This window comes from Channa argus, chromosome 1, assembly GCF_033026475.1.
Source record: "Channa argus isolate prfri chromosome 1, Channa argus male v1.0, whole genome shotgun sequence".
Classification (NCBI taxonomy): domain Eukaryota; kingdom Metazoa; phylum Chordata; class Actinopteri; order Anabantiformes; family Channidae; genus Channa; species Channa argus.
In genome coordinates, this window is record NC_090197.1 from 21,219,228 (window position 1) to 21,241,665 (window position 22,438).

Sequence of the window (22,438 nt, forward strand, 5' to 3'; positions counted from 1 at the left end):
ACACACACACACACACACACACTCACTCACTCACTCACTCACTCACTACCTCACTCACTACCTCACTCACTCACACACACACACACACACACACACACACACACACACACACACACACACACACACACACACACACACACACACACACACAGGATGAGAGATGTATTCTGCATTGAGAAACACAACCCCACTCTGAGCTTGCATATCCACTAAGTGGTTTCTAGTAGCTTCTCTCCTTTCGCTCTCTCCTTCTCTCTTTTATTGGGTCTCACTCATTGCCGGTCTTTGTGTATGTGTGTTTTTCCATCCAGAACTTTTTCCCTGAGCAGATGGTGGCTTGGTGTCAGGAGTCTGATGGCTCAATCCCCCAGTCACAGCTCTTACAGGTGAGATGATGACTCTGTGAACATACACATTGCATTCCCAGTACACATGTGAGAACTTAATTCATTCCCTAAGCCCAAAGTGTTACCTCAGCCTTGATGTAATCCTACACCTAAAGCCTAACTCTGAGGTAAAGTAAAAAAAAGTGAAAGCAAAAACGTGTTTCTTTGAATGAATGATTTGTTATTAAATGCTCAATTATATATTTGTGACGACATCTGGTAGTTCAGAAAATAATCATGCACACAGTTTCTGAAATCTGCTAATTGCATTCACTCAGATTTTACCTCACTTCTAGCTCATTATCCTTTTGAGACATAATAGTTTTGAAAATTGATTTTACTGCATTGAGGAACAAGTACATTTACATTTACATTTAGTCATTTAGCAGACGCTTTTATCCAAAGCGACTTACAAGTGAGGTACAAGGCAAGCAAAAATCTAAGTCAAGGAGAAAAGTCAAGTATTAGAAGCAGAAGTGCAAACATTTGTGTAACATTCATTTCCATTGTACCCATGATCCCAAATGATGCTGTTGTTTTCTCCAGAACTTTCTGAACTCTAGCAGCTGTCCAGAGATCCAGGGCTATTTGTACATGAAAGACCCTGCACGCAAGTCCTGGAAGAAGCTCTACATGTTGCTACGGCGCTCAGGTCTCTACTGCTCTACTAAAGGAGCATCCAAGGTGAAAATGGCTGCATTTACATGCACTTATGTTACCAGGGTACTCAGAGAAATTATGTTTCTTGTTTACTGATACTTCAGAAATTGCAATGTGGACCAGCTTTCCCCCTTTTTTTTCCGGCAATGGATGTTTGTTTGCTGTGGCAGCAGCTCTGGGAGAAGGTGGGAGGAAGAAACCAGACACAGACAGACCCAGAGTGAAAAGATAGGAGATGCCAGAGAATGGCAGAAGGCTGTTGTTGGTTCTTTTTAACTTAAGGTGGCAATCTAGACAAATTTGTCAAACCATCTTACCCTCAAAAATATGCTACTAGCTTCCCTCATGACTACAGTTATTGTTATCGTCACCATATATTGTATATACCATATAAGTCAGGCGCAACACAATATGAATTAATAGGAAACATGACCTTTAAATCATATTATGTATCAACAAAACTGTCAAATATGTGTATAGTATAAAAATAATAATTTAGGGTGCATTGCAACACACCGACTCACTGACACCACTGTATTGATCCTTAAACTGGTTCTGGAAACGAATTAGATGAGACTTTTGATTACTTCTTTTTCTTGGCTAAAGCATATTTTTAACTTGCTTTATCCAAGTTTTTAAGTTTTACGGTACTGAGTGCTGAATAGTTTGAGTAAAATTTTCTGTTTTCTTAAATGAAAACAGAAGAAGATGTTAAAACATGTCAACAGTCTTTGTATTCATATTGTTGCTGACAATTTTATCCATCCCCCGTCCACCTCTGTCTCCCTCTGACTGAACAGGAGCCACGGCATCTACAACTGCTGTCAGATCTAGAAGACAGTAACATCTTCACCATCATCACGGGCAAAAAACTTCACAATGCCCCCACAGACTATCAGTTCTGCATCAAGGTAACATACATGAACACTGCAACCTGAAAAATGTAAATGAATACTTAGAGGTGGATGAAAAATGTTAACTTTTTTCACTGCTCATTTCTTTAAGTGTGTAGTGGAAAACTAACTGTTATAGTATCCATCCTGGCTTTAGGGACCCCCCCTTTCAAGAGACACAGACCATAATTCTTAGGTGTGCGTGTGTGTGTTTGTGTGTCACGCAACATTAGAGTTAAAACCACCTCAGAGTGAACCCCTACACACTCAGCACTGTGTGTCCCACTCCAGGAGTTATCTGTGTGTTATCTGTCACCTGCTGATCTGGGATGATCAGGGATGAAACAGGGAATCTGGCCCGTCTGACCCCGTCCTTCACCTCTTTCCTACACGCTTACACATTAGATGTCCAGCGTGTCAGAGACTGTCCACGGGGGGGGGGGGGGGGGGGGGGTCACGGTGCAGGATTGTGTAAGGGATTTTGCTTGGCAGCTGCGGGTGGCTGGATTGTTGCTATGGTGACATGAATGAATTTGTCGGCGACAGGGGTTGCATTGAAGCAGCAGTGTCTCTAATGTCCTGGTGAAGGGAAAGGACGAAGTGGGAAAAAATGGGGTTGGGTTTAAAAAGTACCTACAGTACGTGCTAGTAATCTAGTTTTAATAGAGTAGGTTTTTCTGCTGCTTGTACTTTTTGCGCACAATTTACAACTGATAGCTCAAATGTATGAATTTCACGGTACAGGTGGAGCTTATTCATCTTAAGCTGGTTTCTGTCAAAATAATCATAGACCAGTAGGTGCAACTAGTGTACTAGCTAATTATTTCAATCAAGAAAAATTTAATGTTGAATGAAGGTTTTGGAACTAGTTACTAGTATTACAAAACATAACTGGGGTGACTTGCAGTGTCACAGGTTTTCAGGTCTCTATGTGCAATAAGAAGCCATGATCACACGTTCACTATGTGTGCCTCATTAATTTAATGTCCCACTGTGTCTTCTGCTTGGTTGACAGCCCAGTAAAGTGAGGAGTGACTGTAAGGAGCTAAAAATGTTGTGTGCTGAGGATGAACAGAGCAGGACCTGCTGGATGACTGCCTTCAGACTGCTCAAAGTAAACCCTTTACTATTATGTGTTGTTACTCTAGTTTAATCCAAAGTTTTGGGTTGTGTTTCTACACAGTTCACTAAAGGTTGGATTCCAAACTTATTTCTATGTTATAGGTAAATTCCCTTTTCCAGAAGGATTAAAAGTAATACAATTGTTAGTGCTTTGTAACATGAGCTGATACCATCTCTTCTCTCCTGCCTCCACAGTATGGGATTGTACTGTATCAAAACTTCAATGCCCCCCAGCAAAGGAAAGCTAACCTCTTGCCTTTCTCTGCACCTGTGGTGAGTATCTGCTCTGATATTACGTCTTTACAACCCCAACGCCTCTTCTCAGCCAACTCTAATGCAGATTGATCCATTAAGTAGCTGATAGTGAATTGGAAACCAGTTCAGTTTATGGCCTCCCTCTTTTTGAGAGGGAAAAAAACAACCATTGACAGAATAATGTTCCTAAACAATCAGTTAAATGCAGATATGAATTTACATTCAAGCTATTATTGCTGCTGTTGACCTTTTGTTATCGAGGTGTAACCAGCGACAGGCTTATGGTCCATATTCGAGTCAAGTACAACGTCTGAGGCCCTTTTTATTTAAAGCATTTACCTAATGCTCAGAAACATGTACATGACTGCACACACAGCCAACACAAACTCGTGTTATACCAAGACTAATCACCACACACCATGAGGTTTGGAAAAAGGTGTGATAAGCTCCTGTGGAAAGACTGAACTAAATTAAGTCACGGATCTGTACAATCCACACAAAGTCAGAATTAATCTTTTTGAACATTACAGAATGGTGTAGTGAGTTAGCATGTACATACTGAATGATAATCATACTGTGAAACATTATGACATATTATCACAAATCCTGGTGATTTTAGGTTAGGGCTGTAATGATCAGTTTTTGCTATGAATGCATCTGTCAGCTGCTTTATTTTCTCACTTTTTAAGGTGGGAAATAGAAAATAGTTCATCTCAGCTTACCTGGCTTCATAATGTTTAGCATTTCATTATCAGTCGTCCTTTAATATTTAGAGTTGATTTTGGCCTGTTTTAAAAAAATGGGAATTTAAAATTACACAAATTAAGATCACAATTCAATGTAAAGTTGCTGATTAATCCTTAAAGTTGATGACCAGGTTAGTGAGAATTGTTCTTAGTGGCATCTAGGAGGAAACACAAGTGATGAGTCTCGGTTTATTTCTAGCTAAAGAAACCGTGGAAGTAATAAATAAAAATAGAGCCTGAATCATTTCAGAGCCAGAAAGCCAGAGGAGACTTGTGCTTTTCCTCAGAGAGGCATTTTCTTTTCTTGACTGAAGTGGGTCTGTGTGCAGACAGGATTTGTCATGCCCCAGTGAGTGTGTCTGGCTTGCTTGACCTTTGACCCTTCTTCACCCTCCTTCCCTTCACCCATCTCCTTGTGTTCCTTTTCCCCCCACTCTCCACCTACCACCACCACCCGCACCCTACCCTGCCACATCTCCTAACAGCGGAGTGTATCGGAGAACTCTCTGGTCGCCATGGACTTCTCCGGACGGACCGGTCGCATCATCGACAACCCTGTCGAGGCCCAGAGCGCCGCCCTGGAGGAGGGACAGACCTGGAGGGTAAGGAGAAGGTTGATATAGATTGAGATGGGAGAAATGTAAAGAGTTTAGATGGGTAGATGAATTTAATCTCCAAATGTGTGATATGATAAAGAGAAGATAAACTAGACATATTAGTTTCCCACTAAAAATACCTCATTACTTCATTTCTTCTGGGAGTTGAGTTAAATAAATGCAACAAGATGAAACATTTTCTTTACACAAGCAATGTAATTCCTGCACTTTCTGATACAAACACCTTAGAAACACCTTAGAACATTTTCACATTTGTGTATAAATGTGGAAAGAGTCTGCAGAGGCTTTGTTCTATTTTGACCTACTTCCTATTTCAGCACTTTTCTTGGTAGATTTAAGTAAACAGTGCAGAACAGAGCTCCTCACTTCATATTGTGTTTGTCTTACATACATATTGACATGATGTTGCTATAATAAACACAAACATCAAACGTTAACCAAACAATACAGAAAATGTGAGTCTTTGTGCTTAGCTCCGAGCAGTGTTTCAGCATTTTAAAGGGCTTTAGTCAATATGGTTTGGTATAATTATTTTTCACATGTTGGTAATTTCTTCCCTTAGAAACGGGGCCAGCGTATTAATGTCCTGGGTAGCCCCAACCCCTTGCACCCATCCTCTCTGAGCACAGGTACTCTTCACTTGGACCACTAACAAATCAAGTACTGAAAAAATCAGCACAATTTCTTGCGTTGTTAAATGCATTGATGTTAAGTTGGTTGTGAACATATGCAAACCAAAAACAATGATTCTCGTTGTCTTAGTGATCCACCGGACACAGGTGTGGTTTCATGGTCGCATCATGAGAGAGGATGCCCACAAAATGATCATACAACAAGGCCAAGTAGACGGGTAAGAAGAACTACAGTATGTTGAGTATAAGTTTCTAGGCCGATTGTAGCATGAAAATACTTAATTACTGCACCAAGAAACCTTAGATCTCTCAAATGTCTAAAAACAGCTGTTTGGCTTGTCAGACATGCATTTAGCCTTTATCCACTGGATTAAGATGAGTTTTTCTAAGAGGCACAATCATGCAGGAGCATGGCGTCATAGAATAAAAAGCACTGTAGTGATATGTTTTTCATACTTTGATCTTCATGTTCTGTCTGCCAGGCTATTCCTGTTGCGGGACAGTCAGAGTAATCCCAAGGCCTTCGTGCTCACTTTGTGCCATCACCAGAAGATCAAGCACTTCCAGATTCTACCGGTTAGTCACACTACACCACACAATATGTCCCAGTCACTGATAAATCCCACTGAATGTCAAAAGTGAAAACAAATCAAACTAATAGATTTTTTTTTATGAGTCAGTAAAATTTTCTGTTACATTTCATGTTATTCTAACTAATCTACAGGCATAGCCCAAAGACCTGCTGGACCTCAAAGCTTTTCACTGAATTTCCAAAACCGCATCACGTCAGTTTTGCTTTCTCACAGAGAGCCATCTGTTTTGTATTTAGTTTGTTACTGATATCAAATCAACATCAAATGTTTTAAAGAGCCTTTTCACCCAAAGTACATCATATTTTCTCACTAATATGTAGATCGTATTTGTTTTGTTTGATAACATTTTGAGATACTACTGCATGATAAAATCTATACTGCAGGTAAATCAATTGCATTGTTTAGGATGCTGGAATATTGTAAATAATAGAAGAATACAGGAATAGTCCTTTTAAACATGTCTACTGCTATGTTTGAGTCTGTGAGGGTGGACCTTCACAGCAGTTCATTCAATGGTTGGTAATATTTCAGTCTGGACCATTTACACGAGTAAATAATCTGTTAATGTGGACGTTCCTGTTTGCTCTGCTGTCTCCTGTCTGACATCATGTTCTTTCAATAACTCATAGTGATACCATGCTATGTGGGTGTTAACTGTCCTCTCTTGTGTGTCCTCCTGGGGTCTGAAGTGTGAGGAGGACGGCCAGGTGTTCTTCAGCCTTGATGACAGCGCCACCAAATTTACCGACCTGATTCACCTGGTGGAGTTCTACCAGCTCAACAGAGGAGTGTTGCCCTGCAAGCTCAAACACCCCTGCACCGCTGTGGCCTTGTGACACTCCACTTCCCCATTTTTCCACCCCTATTTTTGCACACCTCTTACCCTGAGACCCTAACTCCCCAATCTGCCCCCCTCTTTCACCAAACACAGTGAGGTTGAGGAGATAGAGAAGAGCCAGGTTTTGGGGATGAACAACTTAACCAGATCCAGCATATGAGGTTTGATGTCCCCAATGCACTGTGCTTTTCTCTGCCTTACTGCTATTTTGGATGCTTGAAAAGAACCGTTCAGACAGTCCAAGCATCGCAGATTTCAGCGGTGGCCCAACTCCTGAGCTGTTGCCAGACCTGGTTGATTTGTCATTGCTGTTTTGATCCTGGAGAGAGAGAGCTAAGATCTGTTCAGCAGGAGTGCTGCGGGTCTCTTGGATAGACCCTTCCCCTCAAAGACCCTCAGTCTTTTCTCCCACGACTTCCCCCTTTCTCCAAGCCTGATAAGCTGTGGTGCCCGCCCCCACCCTCGCCACCTCACTACTGAGGCCAGCGGGGAGCGCCACCCTCTGACTTCCTCATCTATCATCAGGGATGGACGGGAACCTCTTTGGGTCTTATCAAACTCGATCCAGGAGATTTCTCAACCTGTGCAGTCCAGTCTGGATAAGCTGAAACCCTGCCCCCGCCCCCCAGCAGCACCCTAGTGGACATGACGTAGCGTCTCTGCTGTGTCCCATCCCACAGTCCCCTGTTGCAACCCAATCCCACCTCCACACGAGCTCAGAGAAAAGTCTGGAGAGAAAGAGAAGTGGCTGAAGGCGAGATAAGCAGAGACGTGGTGAGGGTTTGCTGAAAGGACAGAGGAATGTTTATGTTTATCAGCAAGGCTGTCACAAGCCTCTCTTGTAGAGTTGATTACTTGATGTCATTTTAATGCTGTTTTATTACTGTTGATTCAATGCAGAACTAGTTTTGCACTCCCGGGAGGACAGACTACAGCTGTTCTCCCTTCGTCATCACCCTTCTTCTCCTCCACCACAATCCCCTCCTTCTGAAAAGCATGCATGTGAATTTCCACCAGCTCTGATTGAATTACAGTGGCGTGGGAGCAAACACAGTCATGGCTGATAATGCATTTCCTTTCAGAAAGGTTTGGGAACATCTTGACCTTACGTGTGGCTCGTACCAACATAAACACATGGTAAAAACGAATGTGCTCATGAACTGGCTGCAGCATCCCAAGACTGGGAGGAAGAGGAGGAAGATAGATAAATCCTGGAAAGTGTGCCCACCCCCAAGCTCCTACCATGTCAGTCATTATTTTAAATTGAAAGGGTTATATTTGTTGTCTTTGAGTGTCTTTTCCTTTTCCTAAGTCTGTTCTTAGCTCACTGCTTGCACATTTTAATTATCCAGATTAAATATGGATGGGTTGGTGCTGTCAGCTTTGGATTCTGACTGCTGATCCCCCACTCCAGAGACGACAAAGCAACAAAAGCACTCCCATATTTTTTTTGTTTTAATTTAAAATATGGAATTTTGCAAATGACTTGAAATGTGAGCTCAGCTGAAGGCATATCAACACAGTAGAATGAGCTTCACTCGCCTTAAGTGAAAATTCTGAGCCTTGTGTATGAAATTAAAACTACATTAACACTTTAAAGTGTTTAAGAGGCTGGACCAACATTTAGTATTAAAGACACTTTGCAGATAATATTAATGAGATGAGAACATTAATGCCATTGTTATATCTTCATGTCATGCATACCATCAGCAGCTGGTTAGCTTAGCCTAATGTAATGGCCGGACACCTGGCAAAACTAGCTGGCCTGGCCAGGCACTTGGAATACAGCTTCTCGGTTCATCATTTAATGTACACGGGCCCCAAATGCATTTTTTTCCATAAATAATTGTAAAAGCAGACTACAGACTATATTTTTTTTATAGTCCCTCACAAACCCTGCCAATGGCTCTTTATTATTATAATTGCATTTATTAGAATGATTATTTTACCCACTGTCAGACTAGACAAGGATGCTAGTGTACTGTACATGCTTTATGGGCTCAAAAATACCCATAGAACAAAGAACTTTCATCATGTAATCTGGTGTTCCATTATGTTTAATACATCTATGAGCCTGGCTCTGTCCAAAGGTAACATCACCATCCCACTAACACTACTACAGTTCATTAACAACATAACTTGTGTATTAAATTCCTACAAAGGACAACTTGTAAATGAAATAACCAGCCGCTGCCTGAAGCTTTTGTTGGTGTTCTGACGTAAAATAGTATTGATCTCACCATGAAACAGGAAACAGATACTGATACAATTTCACATTTCTGAGCCCAGTTTTTAGTTGGATGCTGCATTTGTCTTATTTTTAAAACAGGCAGTAGTTCATATCAAGTTGTGGTGTTATTAGACCCTCATAGTCGAACGATAAGCGTTTGTTTTGTGAACAACTGTTTTGCCACAATCATGCAGAGAAATGCATCACACTTGAGAAGGTTGTGTAGAAACTGGTACATTTAATGCATTGCTGCCATCAAACATATATGTTGCATCGACATTACTCAGTAATCATTATTTCAAGCAAAAATACCAAACATTTGATGATTTTCTGCTGTTTTTTTTCTCCTGCATTTTAGTGAACTAAATATGTCTGGGTCTTGGTTTCTGATCAGAAAAAAAAACAGTCATAGATGTAGCCATTATACTTTTTTATATAATTTTGTGATATTTTATAGACCAAACAACACAAATAGTAAAAAGGTTTGTCAGACTAATCAACAATACCAATAAACATTGGTTGCAGTCATATAACATTGCTAGCTAGGTGATTTTGTCACACGATTGTACCGCTTTTGTAGTTGAAAAGGATTTCGAAAGATGAAGTGAAAAGTAGACAAGGAAGGTGCACTGGATGAGTTGGTCCACCATAAATGTAGGCTGTATGTTTGGATTTTGTTTTCCGTGTGGCGTCCCCTGGTGGTAATAGTCACAAATGCTAGGGCAATCAAACTGAATGGATAGAAAACAACACATGGACTGCATTGGTTTCTATACAATAGGCACTAATACATTATAAGAATGTAAAACAAAAGCTTGACGAGACATTTTTAAGTGTATTTGTCTTTTCCTTCACCCTTCATGTCGTCGTGTGACCAGCAAAAAAAAGCTGTAGGCATGTGACACAACTCGTCCTCCACCCTCTGCATCCTGGGGCAGATTCACGGGGAACAGGGTGTGCACGAGGCCATCAGACTATCTGCCAGGTTAACTAAACTCTCTCTAAGTGCTGTCACTGGCACCCAAGCCACTGCCGCCATCAGACCACCAATCATGTAACTTGACTGATGGGTCACCAGCTCTGCGCTCCACAAATCAGGCCTTTTTTGATCAGCCAGGGCAGACTTTTTCCAGGGATTTAATAATGCTTGAACCCCCTGCCCCCCATCCCACTTGTGTCCAGCCTGTAAGCTATGACCCTGTGGTGAAGTGTGTGTGTGTGTGTGTGTGTGTGTGTGTGTGTGTGTGTGTGTTATGTGGATGGCCAGACTGTTATATTCACATTTGAGGATTACTCTGCTGGTAATCATATTTGCCTTTTAGAGACAGCAAGAGGAAGGTTTCTTCTCAGTTGAATGAAGTCAGGCGTTGCGATGGATTTAGAGAAGGCGTGAGTGGGGATGGAGGTATCCCAGCATTCCCAGAGGGATGCAAAGCCACATCACAATGGGTCAGTGAGAATGCATAACTGCCCTCTCTTTCTCCCTTTTTAATCACTGTGCTACAATGCAATTCTATACACAAGTCCAAGTATATACCAGTATACAGTATCATTTGTTTTCTAAGTATGTGAAGATATGGAGATGACGTAGATTTAACACTGTACCTAGGTCACAGATCACTATGTATGAGCTGTTATGCTTTTGCTCATAACTCCACGTAAAATGAAGAATTTATTTTGTCCTCTTTGCGATTATTTGATTGTGTGTATATTGACATTTTTTTTTTTTTGGTTTGCCACAAAATGTTTTATATATAAATATATAAAAAAAAGAATATACCACAGTATATACAGTATTAAATTAAGCTGTTTTTATTATTTTAGGAGATTAAACTGGATTTTTGGCACGTGTCAAATTTCAAACCATCAGTTGTGTGTATAAGCTGACAGGCTGACAGAGTCTTTAACTTTGCCAGCATCCAAATCTAATGCTATTTTGTTTTAACACCATCTGTTGAATATCCCCTCAGTCTATCAGTAATATCTGATTGCACTCATTTACTTTTAAGACAAAACTCCAGTAACCACACACACAACACACACACACACACACACACACACACACACACACACACACACACACACACACACACTTAGTCATTGGGGATATTCTTAGAAGCTTTTGTACACATTACCTTATGAGTAGTGCAATTACATGCTTTAACCCGAGAAGATTCTTTGTTTCATTATGTCCATTTACTCTGTAAGGTGCATAAACAAAGTTTTTAACTAAGCCTATTCTTGCAGCAGGTGCCTCTTGTTTCTAAACAGTAACAAGTCCTTAGTTGCTGTCCATCCACTCACTGCATTCATGTACAGTTAGTTGTGACTGTGAAATTTAATCCTACTGGAAGTAAATCTTACTGTTGGGATAACATTGCATTCAAGTCTTGTTAACATTGGTGAGTCAAAGGGTAGGTGTGTTTAGAAGGCATCATAAGCTGAAGTCAAATAAACAATTCAGGGAAAGGAAAAGATGACATGAACCATTTTTTTTTCTGATAACCCCATTCTGCTTTGCTTCATTCTGTGTGTACAACTCCTGGATCTACATTGTATCCTGTTCAGGTATTTTTGTACAAATAAGGGACTGATATATTCTCTGTTTAGTGGAAATTAGAATAAAAAACAACATTGCTATAAACCAAAAATGGCTTGACTTGAGCTGTGTTATCCTCCCCCTCCTTAAAATAAAAAAATGAGCTGGGGTCACTATATTGCTGCTGCATATAGCTCAGATCATGATTTTTTTGATTGATACCAAATAAAGTGTGACCTCAGGAAGTCAACCTGTTGATTACATGCTATAATGGCAGTAGACTGTAACCAGGGCATTTCTGAATAAATTTTGCATTTTAGAAAAACATACATTCAACGATATGTAGAAAACATAAAGATAATCTAAGTTAAATAATCAGTTAAAGAAACAAAAATAAGAGAAAAGTTAAATTTGAATTACAACATTAACAAGTACAGGACACAGTCTGGCCACCTCTGTGAAAATGGTCAGAAAAAATACTCAAACAATTAGCTACTGTATGTGGCTTTGATAAATTGTTGACATACCTGTCTGTAAGCTGAGTTTATACTATATACAGCTCCATTTCTGAACAGGAAAAGCACAGACAGAGATACTTACATAAATTGACTGTTCATCACTTGTCCTGTTCAGTTAGTCCAATAAATGAGCTGTGTGCCAAACTGGATGGTTGAATGGTTCGTACTACATTTAATGGAGTTACTTGGTTTCGTGCTGTGACATAACAATATGTTATTCATTAAAAAGCTTATTTTATGCTGCCCCTAAAGTCATGAACAAAACCAAAAATGACTCCTTAATATTTGGTGTGCAACAAATACTATCACATGCTCAAGAAAATTGTTTATTCTACTCAACAGATTATTATTTCATACTGACAATAAACTTTCTTTCATACACATGTGCCTTTAGACGACAGCGTGGTGATGGGGTGGTTAATGCAGCTGCCTAGAAGGTCCCTGGTTTGAAAACACCTTCCAGCTTTTCTGTGTGGCCGCTGCATGTTCTCCCAGTGCCTGTGTGGGTTTCCTCCACTCCAAAGATATGCATTTAAGGTTAATTAGTGACTCCAAATTGCCCGTACGTGTGAGTGTCAATGGTTGTCCATCAGTGTATTTCTTTCTGTGTTGGCCCTGCGATAGACTGGAGACCTGTCCAGGGTGGACCCTGCCTTTTGTCCAGTAACAGCAGGGCTCCAGCCCCTTGTGACCAAGAACAGGATAAGCAGTTACAGATAATGTATGGATTGATTTCCATTTAGACGCTCTCTATTCATTTTTATGACTTTTGGTTGAATTTTGGTTTAAAATCCCTCTTTTATGTTAGCATCTATAACTGTCAGATAACTGTTATGGAGTAAAAAGCAGGATGCAGTGGAGTACATGCAGTACCGTGTAATAGCAACAAAGTACCTTAACTCAACTGGTTCACAAGTCTTCACCCTGATAAATAGTAATCAGACTATTCACTACGTGTGCAAAAGTAGTTTCTCCTATGTTGGTGTCTGCAGTTTGCACATTTGTGTTTTTGAATTGGGGCTAATTTTTTATGCATTATTTACGTGTGAACAAGAAAAAATGACTGGTCTGTTCATTCTAATGTAAACTCAGGCCCACGAGAGGATGTTTATCAGACGCCTTCATGAGCTGGAAAATAACAGTCAGCGTAGTCTACTCATAAAATTAATCTTGTGCTAGTGTGCAGCATAGCTGTCTGACAATGCTGTTTTAACCAATTAAAATCACATTTCTGGGGGTCAAAGCATCTATGTGGGCATAAAAGCACTGTTTAGCAGTTGAGATGTGTTATATGCCGCTTGAACTAGAATTTCCCAGTTCGCCTAAATGCTATAACTTCAGTGATCTGTTGTGTAAGAGAAGTGCAAATGTGAAAGCCCCTTATTTGAACAAACACTAATAAAACCATCCAGATGTGGCTGACTGTGGATTACAATTGATTCTGATGAAAGGGACCGTGTGGAACTTTGAAAAAATGTCAATGGAAAAATATTGTAATTTCAAATAGACTGCACAGACATAGATCCTCCTGTTTGTGTCAACTTCCAGTGTGTTTATGTCATTTTGTTTGCACAGAAACGTCCAAGTAGCCACAGTGGAAAACAAACTTGACTTTGAGGGAAAATAAGAAACACAGCAGGGCCCTCTGAGTCAAAAGAAGCTAAATGCTAGAAAAACTAATTTATTTGTAACTGTCTGGTTTGTCTGTCATCCATTAGAGAATATTTAGTAATATGACACTAAGAAAGCACAGGTTTATTTTCCACAGATGCAATGTCAGGAATCTATTTGTCAGGTTTATGTAGAAAGAGCTTTTGCTATGGATAGAGAGAAAACAAAAAGGTTAATGATGGGTACAATGGTATTGCCATATTTAAAAAACATGAATTTCATTGACCCTTTCATGCACATAAAAATATAAAATCTGTCTTTTGTAGCTGTGGTCTGTGAATCTCTTTTAGCGTACTGTGAGCAAATAGCCACTTGAGGGCGCTGTGGGCTATATTTTTTTAATGGATCCTAAACACGCCAGTAAACCACTTTACAAATATGTTTTTTCTTTTCTTACTCAGTGCTCCCAGACATATTAGGCTGCTCTTTACAAGCTGTCACAAGCCACAGTCAAGTATATCAATCAAATAAAATTTGCTTTCAAACTTTAAAAGCTAATGTCATTTAGTGTCACATTGAAAAATGTTAGAAAGCTCTTCGCTTTTTGGACATTTTACTGCAATGTAAATATGTTTTTAAAAAGACAACAATGCAGTGTTTTGGCCCATCAGTCTACACATCATAATGCACAGTAACAAAGTGAAGATTTTGCTTTTTTAATTCAGTAGTTTGTAGAAGCCTGTTTGGTAATAAATACAGCTCACAGTCTTTTGGGGTAAGTCTGTGGGAATATACTTATATATAATATAAGTCGGTGGCATTCTTCTCTTCAGTGGAGAGTCACACAAGGGGCATTGAAGCTCTGAAGACATTAAGAAAAGCAACAGCTTGTTGAGACACTCTGCTGTTTAACTTGGTGCACAGAATTTAATACATGTGGGGATTTCTGACATCAACACAGCCTCAGAATGTTAAGGTCAAAACTACACATACAAGTACACCTAACATCTGAATAAATGCCCTTAGGAAGTTTAACCTTTTGCAGACACCTTCTGTAGCCATTAACATATTTCTGGGAGAACTCTGATTGGATATTTCACCACTTTTCAATAGGTTGGTTTTCTGGAACAGACCACATTATTTCAGTAGGGTTTGAGTCCAAACAGTGAGCATCACTAAATTAATCGGATTGGGTCGATTTGTAGTTTTTATGTGTGTGTAATTTGTGAGCCTGTGTTGATGTCCTTTTATATCATAAAATCAAGACGTTGTCTAATAATTTAAGTTTAAAGAAATTCTTTATAGCCTAGAATTGTTTTTTTTTTTATGAGGGACCATCTCCTGATCTTTAAGGCATCAGATTATATCACACATTAATAAAGTTGTGTGATACACTAAAACAATAATTGTTAACTGATTTAACAGGTAAGAGAAGCAAATATAGAATGTTATCAGCACCAGATCTGACAGCTGACCATTAGAAACGGACCAACTGTGAAGCAGTGTTGCCTTTAGTCTTTCATCAGAGCATTGCAAGTTGAGTTTCACACTTTTTGAAGTGTCTATATAAAAAAATCCAAATATATTATTGGAGTTCCTAATTCTTCAGCATCAATGTGGATGTTTGCCTTATAGAATTAGTTGACCAGTGAGCAAGTCTGATCCAAAACCGACTCACATTTTCTGATTAGAGTGTCAGGATGACAAAACCTGAAAAAATGAAAGGTGTAGTTGAAAATAATGAAATTTGTGTAAATAGCTCTTAAAAGAAAACACACTTAAGGAAAACCAAACGTCAAACGGGGTACATGTGTTCATTATGTTTAATTTGCAAATAACTGATGGCAAAATGAAAATATTTACAGGAGGGAATATGTATGATCTGTACAAAGAAATATACATGCAAAGATAAAAAACAAAATAAAAACATAACAAACGTAATTTTATGAAACAAATGAAAACGACAAAAAAAAAAAAAAAGACAATGGAAAAAAGCTAAACTGAGGTATCCAGTTTCCTCGTTGGCCTGTGCACACCTTCTAAAAATAAAAACACAGGAAACTGAGGACCGATTTCTGTTCTGAGTAGGATCAGTTTGAATGTGACATCTTAAACCCATACTAGATTAAGCTGTTGGTGAATATACACTAATCACCTTGTTTTTATGTCCAGGAAATCAATCTTTAACAACGGCTTAGTTTTCCGTTGTTCAGGATTATTTTTTTGTTTTGTTTATTTAAAATAAGGAACAGTAATAAATCAAAGTCATATTTTGGCAATAAGTATCTGTACATAAAGGTAGAACACCATCAACTAAATGATGCCCTATTCTCTGAATTACACGAGTAAATTTTTTAATATCGGCGTTTTTAGGGCACAGGAGATGAAACAAACTCATGTTTCTCTCTTTTAACTAATGTAAACAATCAATTCATAGATTACCTAGCTCAAGTGAAACATAACCACAATAAAACTTCTATTAAGTACTATAAAGCTAGAGCAACTTTGGTGTACCAACACTACATAGGCATATAGTACAAAAAGTGTTAAATTATTTTTGATCAAACCATGATTGTAGATTGTGACCTCTAACATAGCCTGGCCTAGAAGTCATAACACTCAAAGATCAAATAAACACAAACTACCAGCAGTGCTTGCAGTACCAAGTACATGCTTTTCTCTACATTTATTACAGATACAACAGATGTCTTCATAAATAGTTGCATAAAATGTTAAAGCTGCAACATTGCACATGATAATCAAACATAACATACAACGAGTGCATTTACAGTAATTCGTCTTCCTTTGCCTCCACATTCACTACCATCCGATTGGCAATCACTGTAACCACCGTGGCTCCAGCAGTCTCTCCTCCTGCATCCAAAAGCAAGAGCTCGATGTGAATGTGAGGGGAACGTCAGAAGTCTATATACAAGGTAAGGCTTAAACATCTCCGCGCAACACAAGTTTGTTCTAGGAAAAGCAAACAATTGATGTCTATTGTTTCTTCTCAGATTAGCATTGTTACTTGCGACATGATGATCACGGTATTTTAGATTACGTACATTATATAAGCGCAGCCATCAAAAAGCTCTGATCGCACATATAAATTTCTCAAAGTCAAAAAGCTCAGTCACTGTCTACAGGGTCCAAAGTAGCACAGCAACTTTCAAATGATCGGCATTTCCCCCACTGAAATGTAGACACAGAACTTTTCCTTTCTATACATCGTTTCCATAAGAAAGGGACACTTCTCAAAAGTCTCTGAGTTACAGGATCAGTGTAAAAGAGCGAAAACACAATGCCTGCGTTCCTCTCTAGTAACAAGAGGAGAGCAGCTCTCAGTGCTATAACTAGCTTTGTTGGCATCACTTTGTCCTGAAAGCTCTGTATCTGTGAAGTGGCGTCAGTTGGCTCTTCTGATCAGCTTTAACTCCTGCAAACGAAAATAAATTACTTCATAATATTTTTTTTAAGTTTTGTTCATTTAATTACAAAATCTGTTGAGTTGAAACCAGCAAGCAGCAGTAGACAGGGGCATCCATTACTTTCTGTGATTGCTGAGAACACTGTTCTCAGGGACGATTGGCTTAAGACCTCAGCAGGTCTAAATTTATTGGGACTACAAGGCTTCTAGATCAACATTCTGTGAGAGAGGATAAGATCAGCATTTAGAGTTTCTCCTTCGTTTACATCATCACGATCAAGATGCTCAAAGTCAGAGGAACCTGCAGCCCTTACAGCCCTAGCACTGGACAACAAACCGAAGTATGTTCAGTTTGTTCCTTGTCAAACCGATGAGGCAGTATGGATTGAAGGTTGTTTTGGAGTTTTGAATCTCTCCTCGGGCATTAAACTCGGGACTGAAGGCGACTTTGGATGAAATTTCTGACTCCTCCGAGTGGCCGGGCATCAGTCTGATGTTTCCGTCGGTCTATGAAAGAGATGAGGCGAGAGGTGTCCAGGCATCCCTCAGCTCTGGCCGGGCTGTCAGCCAGGCCGGCCTGCAGCCATGGCTCATGGAGGCAGAGTCCGGCCGGAGGCCTCATGCTGGGATCAGACCTCAAGAGCAAACAGACAAAGTCGCAGGCTGTCTGGCTGACGCCCTGAAAGTAATCCTTGGGGAAGCTGAAGTCCAGACGACAGATGTTGAGACAGGTCTCCTCTGTGCTCTCATCAAGGAAGGGGGAGGCGCCGCTCAGCAGCACATAGGTTACCACACCCAGGCTCCACAAGTCAGAGGTCATAGACACTGGCTCTCCAAGGACCAACTCTGGAGATGCAAACTCAGGGCTGCCCAGCAGAGGGTGAACATAGTGGGCACTGTTAAGTTGAACAGCATCACCAAAATCCGTGAGTTTGACCACAGGCTGGCTACTGGCTGTGTGGGCCACAAGCAGGTTCTCAGGCTGGAACAAGAGCAAAGCAAAAGTTAGGTAACTCCATTAGTGTTTTTGACTTTATCATTAAATGTATTTTGTTCATAATGAGGAATTACAATTTCTACTTAAAGTCTTGATGCAGATAAAACATCACATAAAGCCTTAAATCTGACTCAAAAAAAAAAAAAAGATCCAGATCCTGTATCAAGATAAATCTCAATGGGATGTTTTTTCATCTGAAAATTTATATTTTCAGGGGTGGGGAGCTTTTACGCCCTCAAGATCTAGATGGGAAGATGCACCACTTTCATATCTGTAGTAGAGTATTAGCCAATTAGCTTAGCACAGACAAACAGCTAACCTTGCTTTGTCTCAAGATGAAGATCAATCTAACCAGTATCTCTAGGCAGCACTAAATAACTAGTGATAATACTGATAATATTATCAGTATGCACAAATAAGGAAATGGACGAGTTGATTTATGTGGGATTTGTGTCACAGATTTTGTGCCAAGCCAATTGGATGCTGATTTCATAACTGTCACACAGGTACAAAGCTGTATAAACCTGTGTGAATCTCAGCAATTCTTTGTCCAAACAGATACTGTTACCAATAAAAGGCCTTGGATAAGGGCAGAACATGTAGTGAGTTTGGAAAGAGAGCTAGTCCTCCATGAATTTTTGCAATGTCTGTGACTGCACACAACTCAAACAAAAATTAAATAAAATGTAGCCTTTTTTCTGTTCATTAGTGTGTATTGTAGTGCTAAATAAATTTTTTATTCTCCTCAGTTCTATAAAATAAGACATGTAGACAGCAAAATATAAAAGCATTTACTTTTACGTCCAAATGTACTATCCTGCAGTTATGAAGGTAGTGTAAAGCTTCTAAAACATCCCGTAGGTAGCAGGCCACTTTCTCCTCTGTCAGATTTCCCCAGCTTACAATGTAGTCAAGCAGGCGACCTTGATCTGCTCTAAGAAACACAAAATAAAACATACAAAAGAAGTGTAAGGCTTACGAAGGCTTAAGAAGCTCATCAGCTGCACATTATTTGAATTTTACTCCAAACTCTGGCTTTGGTTTAGGTTTATACTCACATCTCCAGGACCAGGATGTAGCTGCTGGGGGTTTCATATGTGTCTATCAGACCAACTATGTGAGGGTGTTGGAGCCTCTGGAGCAGATTGAGTTCCTGAGTCACCCGGTCTCTCCTCATCAGCTTTTTGTTTACGTGTTTGACGGCCACCGTTTGTTTACTGCCCCGGTGGTCGCAAAGCTTGACTACAGAAAAACGACCCCTGTTACAAACACAGAGGTCAGTTAGTCACACAGTTTACACAACTTTACTTTTGTTATCACATTTATAGTTTGACATTTTGCTGTCTTATTTATTTACAATTAAGTGAAAATAATTTATATCAATCACATGGGAAAGAAAACACAGTGGTCCATCCTGATGTAGTAATACACAGACAATGCACTAGTCTAATTAACTCAATATAAAAGGTGGGTATATTACCTTCCCAGTTCAACCACCTCAGTGTAGTGAGACTCATAGTTGTCCTTCCAGCTCACTCTGAGCCCGTCAGTGGACACTGCTGAGAAAGATTAATGCTCACACTTAGCACCAGAAGTGTAACGTAAAACCATAAACCTTTACAGCAGAGCAGGCTCTGATTTACTCTGTATCAATGCTCTCACCTAACACTCTGAGGCTCGCTGATGATGTTACGCTGCCAAGCTCATTTGTGGCAACACAAGTGTAAACACCATCGTCCTCAGAGGCTACACCGATTATCCGCAGCGTTGCTTCACCTGTATCACTGAAATAAATGCACACATCAATTATCACCTGATTACATTAAACATATTCTATGATGACCATCACTTTTCTTTTCACTTAAAATGGTCAACTAGGCTTCCGCAAACAAGTGATGGCACAATTTTCTAAGTATAATCTAAATTGTCATCTGATTGACCTTTATCAATATTTCAAATTATTAAACACCGGTGCATCAATGATGTGATTGTTTTTTACCTGTAGGCGATACTGAAGTGACCGTTGTTGGTGAGGTTGCTCTGGTTGGGACCTTTCCAAGTGACAGTGGCACGAGGTCGACCACAGACCTTACACCTAAGGGTGACACATTCTCCATTGTCACAAGTCACATCTGTCAGTGGTACTAGAAACTCTGGAGGAACTGTAAGGAAAGGAATGGAGATTGTCTTTAAATGTTTGAATTTAACAGTTTTTGTCAGCTGATCTGCAAATTAACAATCTCACAAATTGAGAACTTACCATCATAGATGTAATTTGGATTTAGAAGCTGAAATAAAGAAAGAAAGAAAGAATGTGAGATGCAAAAAGTGCAAGTATGATTAAGGAGCAGCACTATATAATCTAGAGGTATACTGACACTTACCTTTACAGAAACTTTATTGGCAAGCCCTTCCCTGGACTTCCTGTAACCATTTTCCAGCTTGGTCTCTTTTTTTGCCTCTTTCTCCTTCTTCTCAGACTTTTTACGGATGCGCAGGGATGTGTGCCAGGATGAAGACTTCCTACTAGGACAATCAAAATTTCACAAGTAAGCTATTTTAGAATACTAATAAAAGATAATGATTCTATTGTTAACAGGGCCTCGTAATAATACAGTACTGATATACAGAATTTGTTATCAATATTTCCTTTCTGTTGTTTGCTGCAGTCAAATCTCTACCTTCAATTTGAATGTAGTTTTAAAATTTTACTGCAACAATTTAAAACCTATTCTGGGGTGAAATTAAGCTTCGTTGCTTTAGAGCTCTTACTTGATGGGTCCCTCGGGGCAATCAGGGACGATAGCCGAGGTGTGCCCCAGCACAAATCCAGGGATCCAGCCCTCGGCGGCGGGGCCCTGCTCGGTAGCTGCCCTGAATACCAGGAACATGTTTTGCTGGTTGCTGGCTAAGATTTGGACCACCTCACCCTGTATAACACTGATCTCATCCTCCTTCACAGCCATGTAGTCCTGGGTAACCAACATGGTGGATACGCTACTGCTGCTGCTACTTTCACTCTGCACCACAGGAGAAAACATATGGGGAAAAGAGTGAGTAGAGAGTCATAAGTTTCACATTAAATCTAAAATCTTTCAACATTTGGAGGCACTAGAAATGATAGAAGAAGAATATTTTTTATCCTGAGATGAAATCTCAAGACAGAAATGCTTTAGCTGAGAGAAAAAAGTAGCAACAAGGTAAAGGATGCATTGACAATAGTTGGCTGTCTACTGAAAACAGCATACTGAAGTGCAAGAAAGACAAAAACTGACTGTTTTCATCTTGGAAAAAAATGTAACTGGATGAAGAAAGAGAAATAAGAAGATTTCCATTTTACTCGTCTTTGCTTTGCAGGCAAACACAAGACGAGAAACATTAGACTGAGAGAATCTCTCTCGAGTACATTTGCGGTTGAACCACAAACGTTGGAGGTTAGTTGCAGGAAAAATTTGAGTTACACGCTATGAAGACAGCAGGAGGTGGAGGATGGCCAAGAGGAAGTCAGGTGTTAGTATAAGCTTTGTTAGATTTAAGGAATCTATAGACAGTGTTGAAAGGGAATCACTGAAAGGCTTGGAACCTGAAAAAAAACGTCGACCAAAAGCGGAAAACTTTTCTAGAGATTTTGTAAAGCTAAAGAAGATGCTTAAGAGAGGTGAAGGTTGTCAGAGATGTGGGAACAGATTAGTAGCACTGGCTGCAGCAGGACAGGAGACAGCACACAGGACAGACCAGGCCTCCCTCTGCCTCTTTGTTAGTCGGAGCAGCACTGGGTAGCAGAGAATAGTCTTACCCCATTACTCTGGGTGGACTGGATGGACTGCTCGCTGGCCGATGAGCATGTACTCATGCGGTCTGCCTCCTTGCTGTGTGTGGAGTGTCTGTGGGTTTGGCTACCAGACCCAGAGCCAGTCTGGATCTGGTTTGAATTCTGACGGACCAGACTCTCTCCTGCCTCTCCAGGAAAGGTAAATGAGCCAGGCCGGCTGGCAGGGGAGCCTGGCATGGAGCTCCAAAATCCAGATCCGGATTTCTGCCCGGGGCTGGGGGGAGGAGGCGGGAGGATATCCTTGGCAAAAGCAGGAGTGGCCAGGGGGGAAGCCATAGGCGACACTGCTCCTGGCCGTGGTTTAGAAGTAGGTGTGGAGGGGAGAGGAACAACTGTGGCACGTGGAATTGGGGCTACAGCATTGGCAAGACTAGGGGTCTGCGCTTGGTCCTCTTTGATCTGAATAGGGCGCTTGCCCTGGGGGCTGCCCCCTGTAGGGAGCAGGGGAGAAGGTACAGGACGAGGGGACGAACCTGGATCATAAGTGGGCAAAACTCACACCTCAGTCATATCCTTCATTTAATTTAAAACAAATTGTACAA

General features: G+C 40.2%; 2 protein-coding genes across 14 annotated transcripts in view; one reads left to right on the plus strand and one right to left on the minus strand.

The window, feature by feature from the left end:
• Nucleotides 1-15,625, plus strand: part of LOC137128625 (growth factor receptor-bound protein 10-like) — a 50,507-nt gene extending 34,882 nt beyond the window's left edge. For all 3 annotated transcript variants that reach the window (XM_067506950.1, XM_067506941.1, XM_067506960.1), the window contains 10 exons: nt 312-386; nt 933-1,070; nt 1,847-1,957; nt 2,955-3,053; nt 3,257-3,334; nt 4,548-4,664; nt 5,242-5,308; nt 5,442-5,529; nt 5,794-5,887; nt 6,594-15,625. In XM_067506950.1, the coding sequence (XP_067363051.1) occupies nt 312-386; nt 933-1,070; nt 1,847-1,957; nt 2,955-3,053; nt 3,257-3,334; nt 4,548-4,664; nt 5,242-5,308; nt 5,442-5,529; nt 5,794-5,887; nt 6,594-6,740 (1,014 nt within the window). In that variant the 3' untranslated portion in view covers nt 6,741-15,625. The remainder of the gene's footprint in view (nt 1-311; nt 387-932; nt 1,071-1,846; nt 1,958-2,954; nt 3,054-3,256; nt 3,335-4,547; nt 4,665-5,241; nt 5,309-5,441; nt 5,530-5,793; nt 5,888-6,593) is intronic.
• A 664-nt stretch (nt 15,626-16,289) lies between these two features.
• The window catches only part of LOC137128581 (triple functional domain protein), a 70,701-nt gene continuing 64,552 nt past the window's right edge, over nt 16,290-22,438 (minus strand). For 8 of the 11 annotated variants that reach the window (XM_067506866.1, XM_067506837.1, XM_067506847.1 and 5 more), the window contains 9 exons: nt 21,861-22,369; nt 20,837-21,084; nt 20,325-20,587; nt 20,064-20,226; nt 19,727-19,848; nt 19,545-19,623; nt 19,123-19,323; nt 18,860-18,998; nt 16,290-18,049 (listed from right to left, as the gene is read on the minus strand). In XM_067506866.1, the coding sequence (XP_067362967.1) occupies nt 17,492-18,049; nt 18,860-18,998; nt 19,123-19,323; nt 19,545-19,623; nt 19,727-19,848; nt 20,064-20,226; nt 20,325-20,587; nt 20,837-21,084; nt 21,861-22,369 (2,282 nt within the window). In that variant the 3' untranslated portion in view covers nt 16,290-17,491. Of the gene's footprint in view, nt 18,050-18,859; nt 18,999-19,122; nt 19,324-19,544; nt 19,624-19,726; nt 19,849-20,063; nt 20,227-20,324; nt 20,591-20,836; nt 21,085-21,860; nt 22,370-22,438 lie in introns of all 11 variants that reach the window. The other 3 variants (XM_067506929.1, XM_067506892.1, XM_067506921.1) reach the window with 3 other exon arrangements.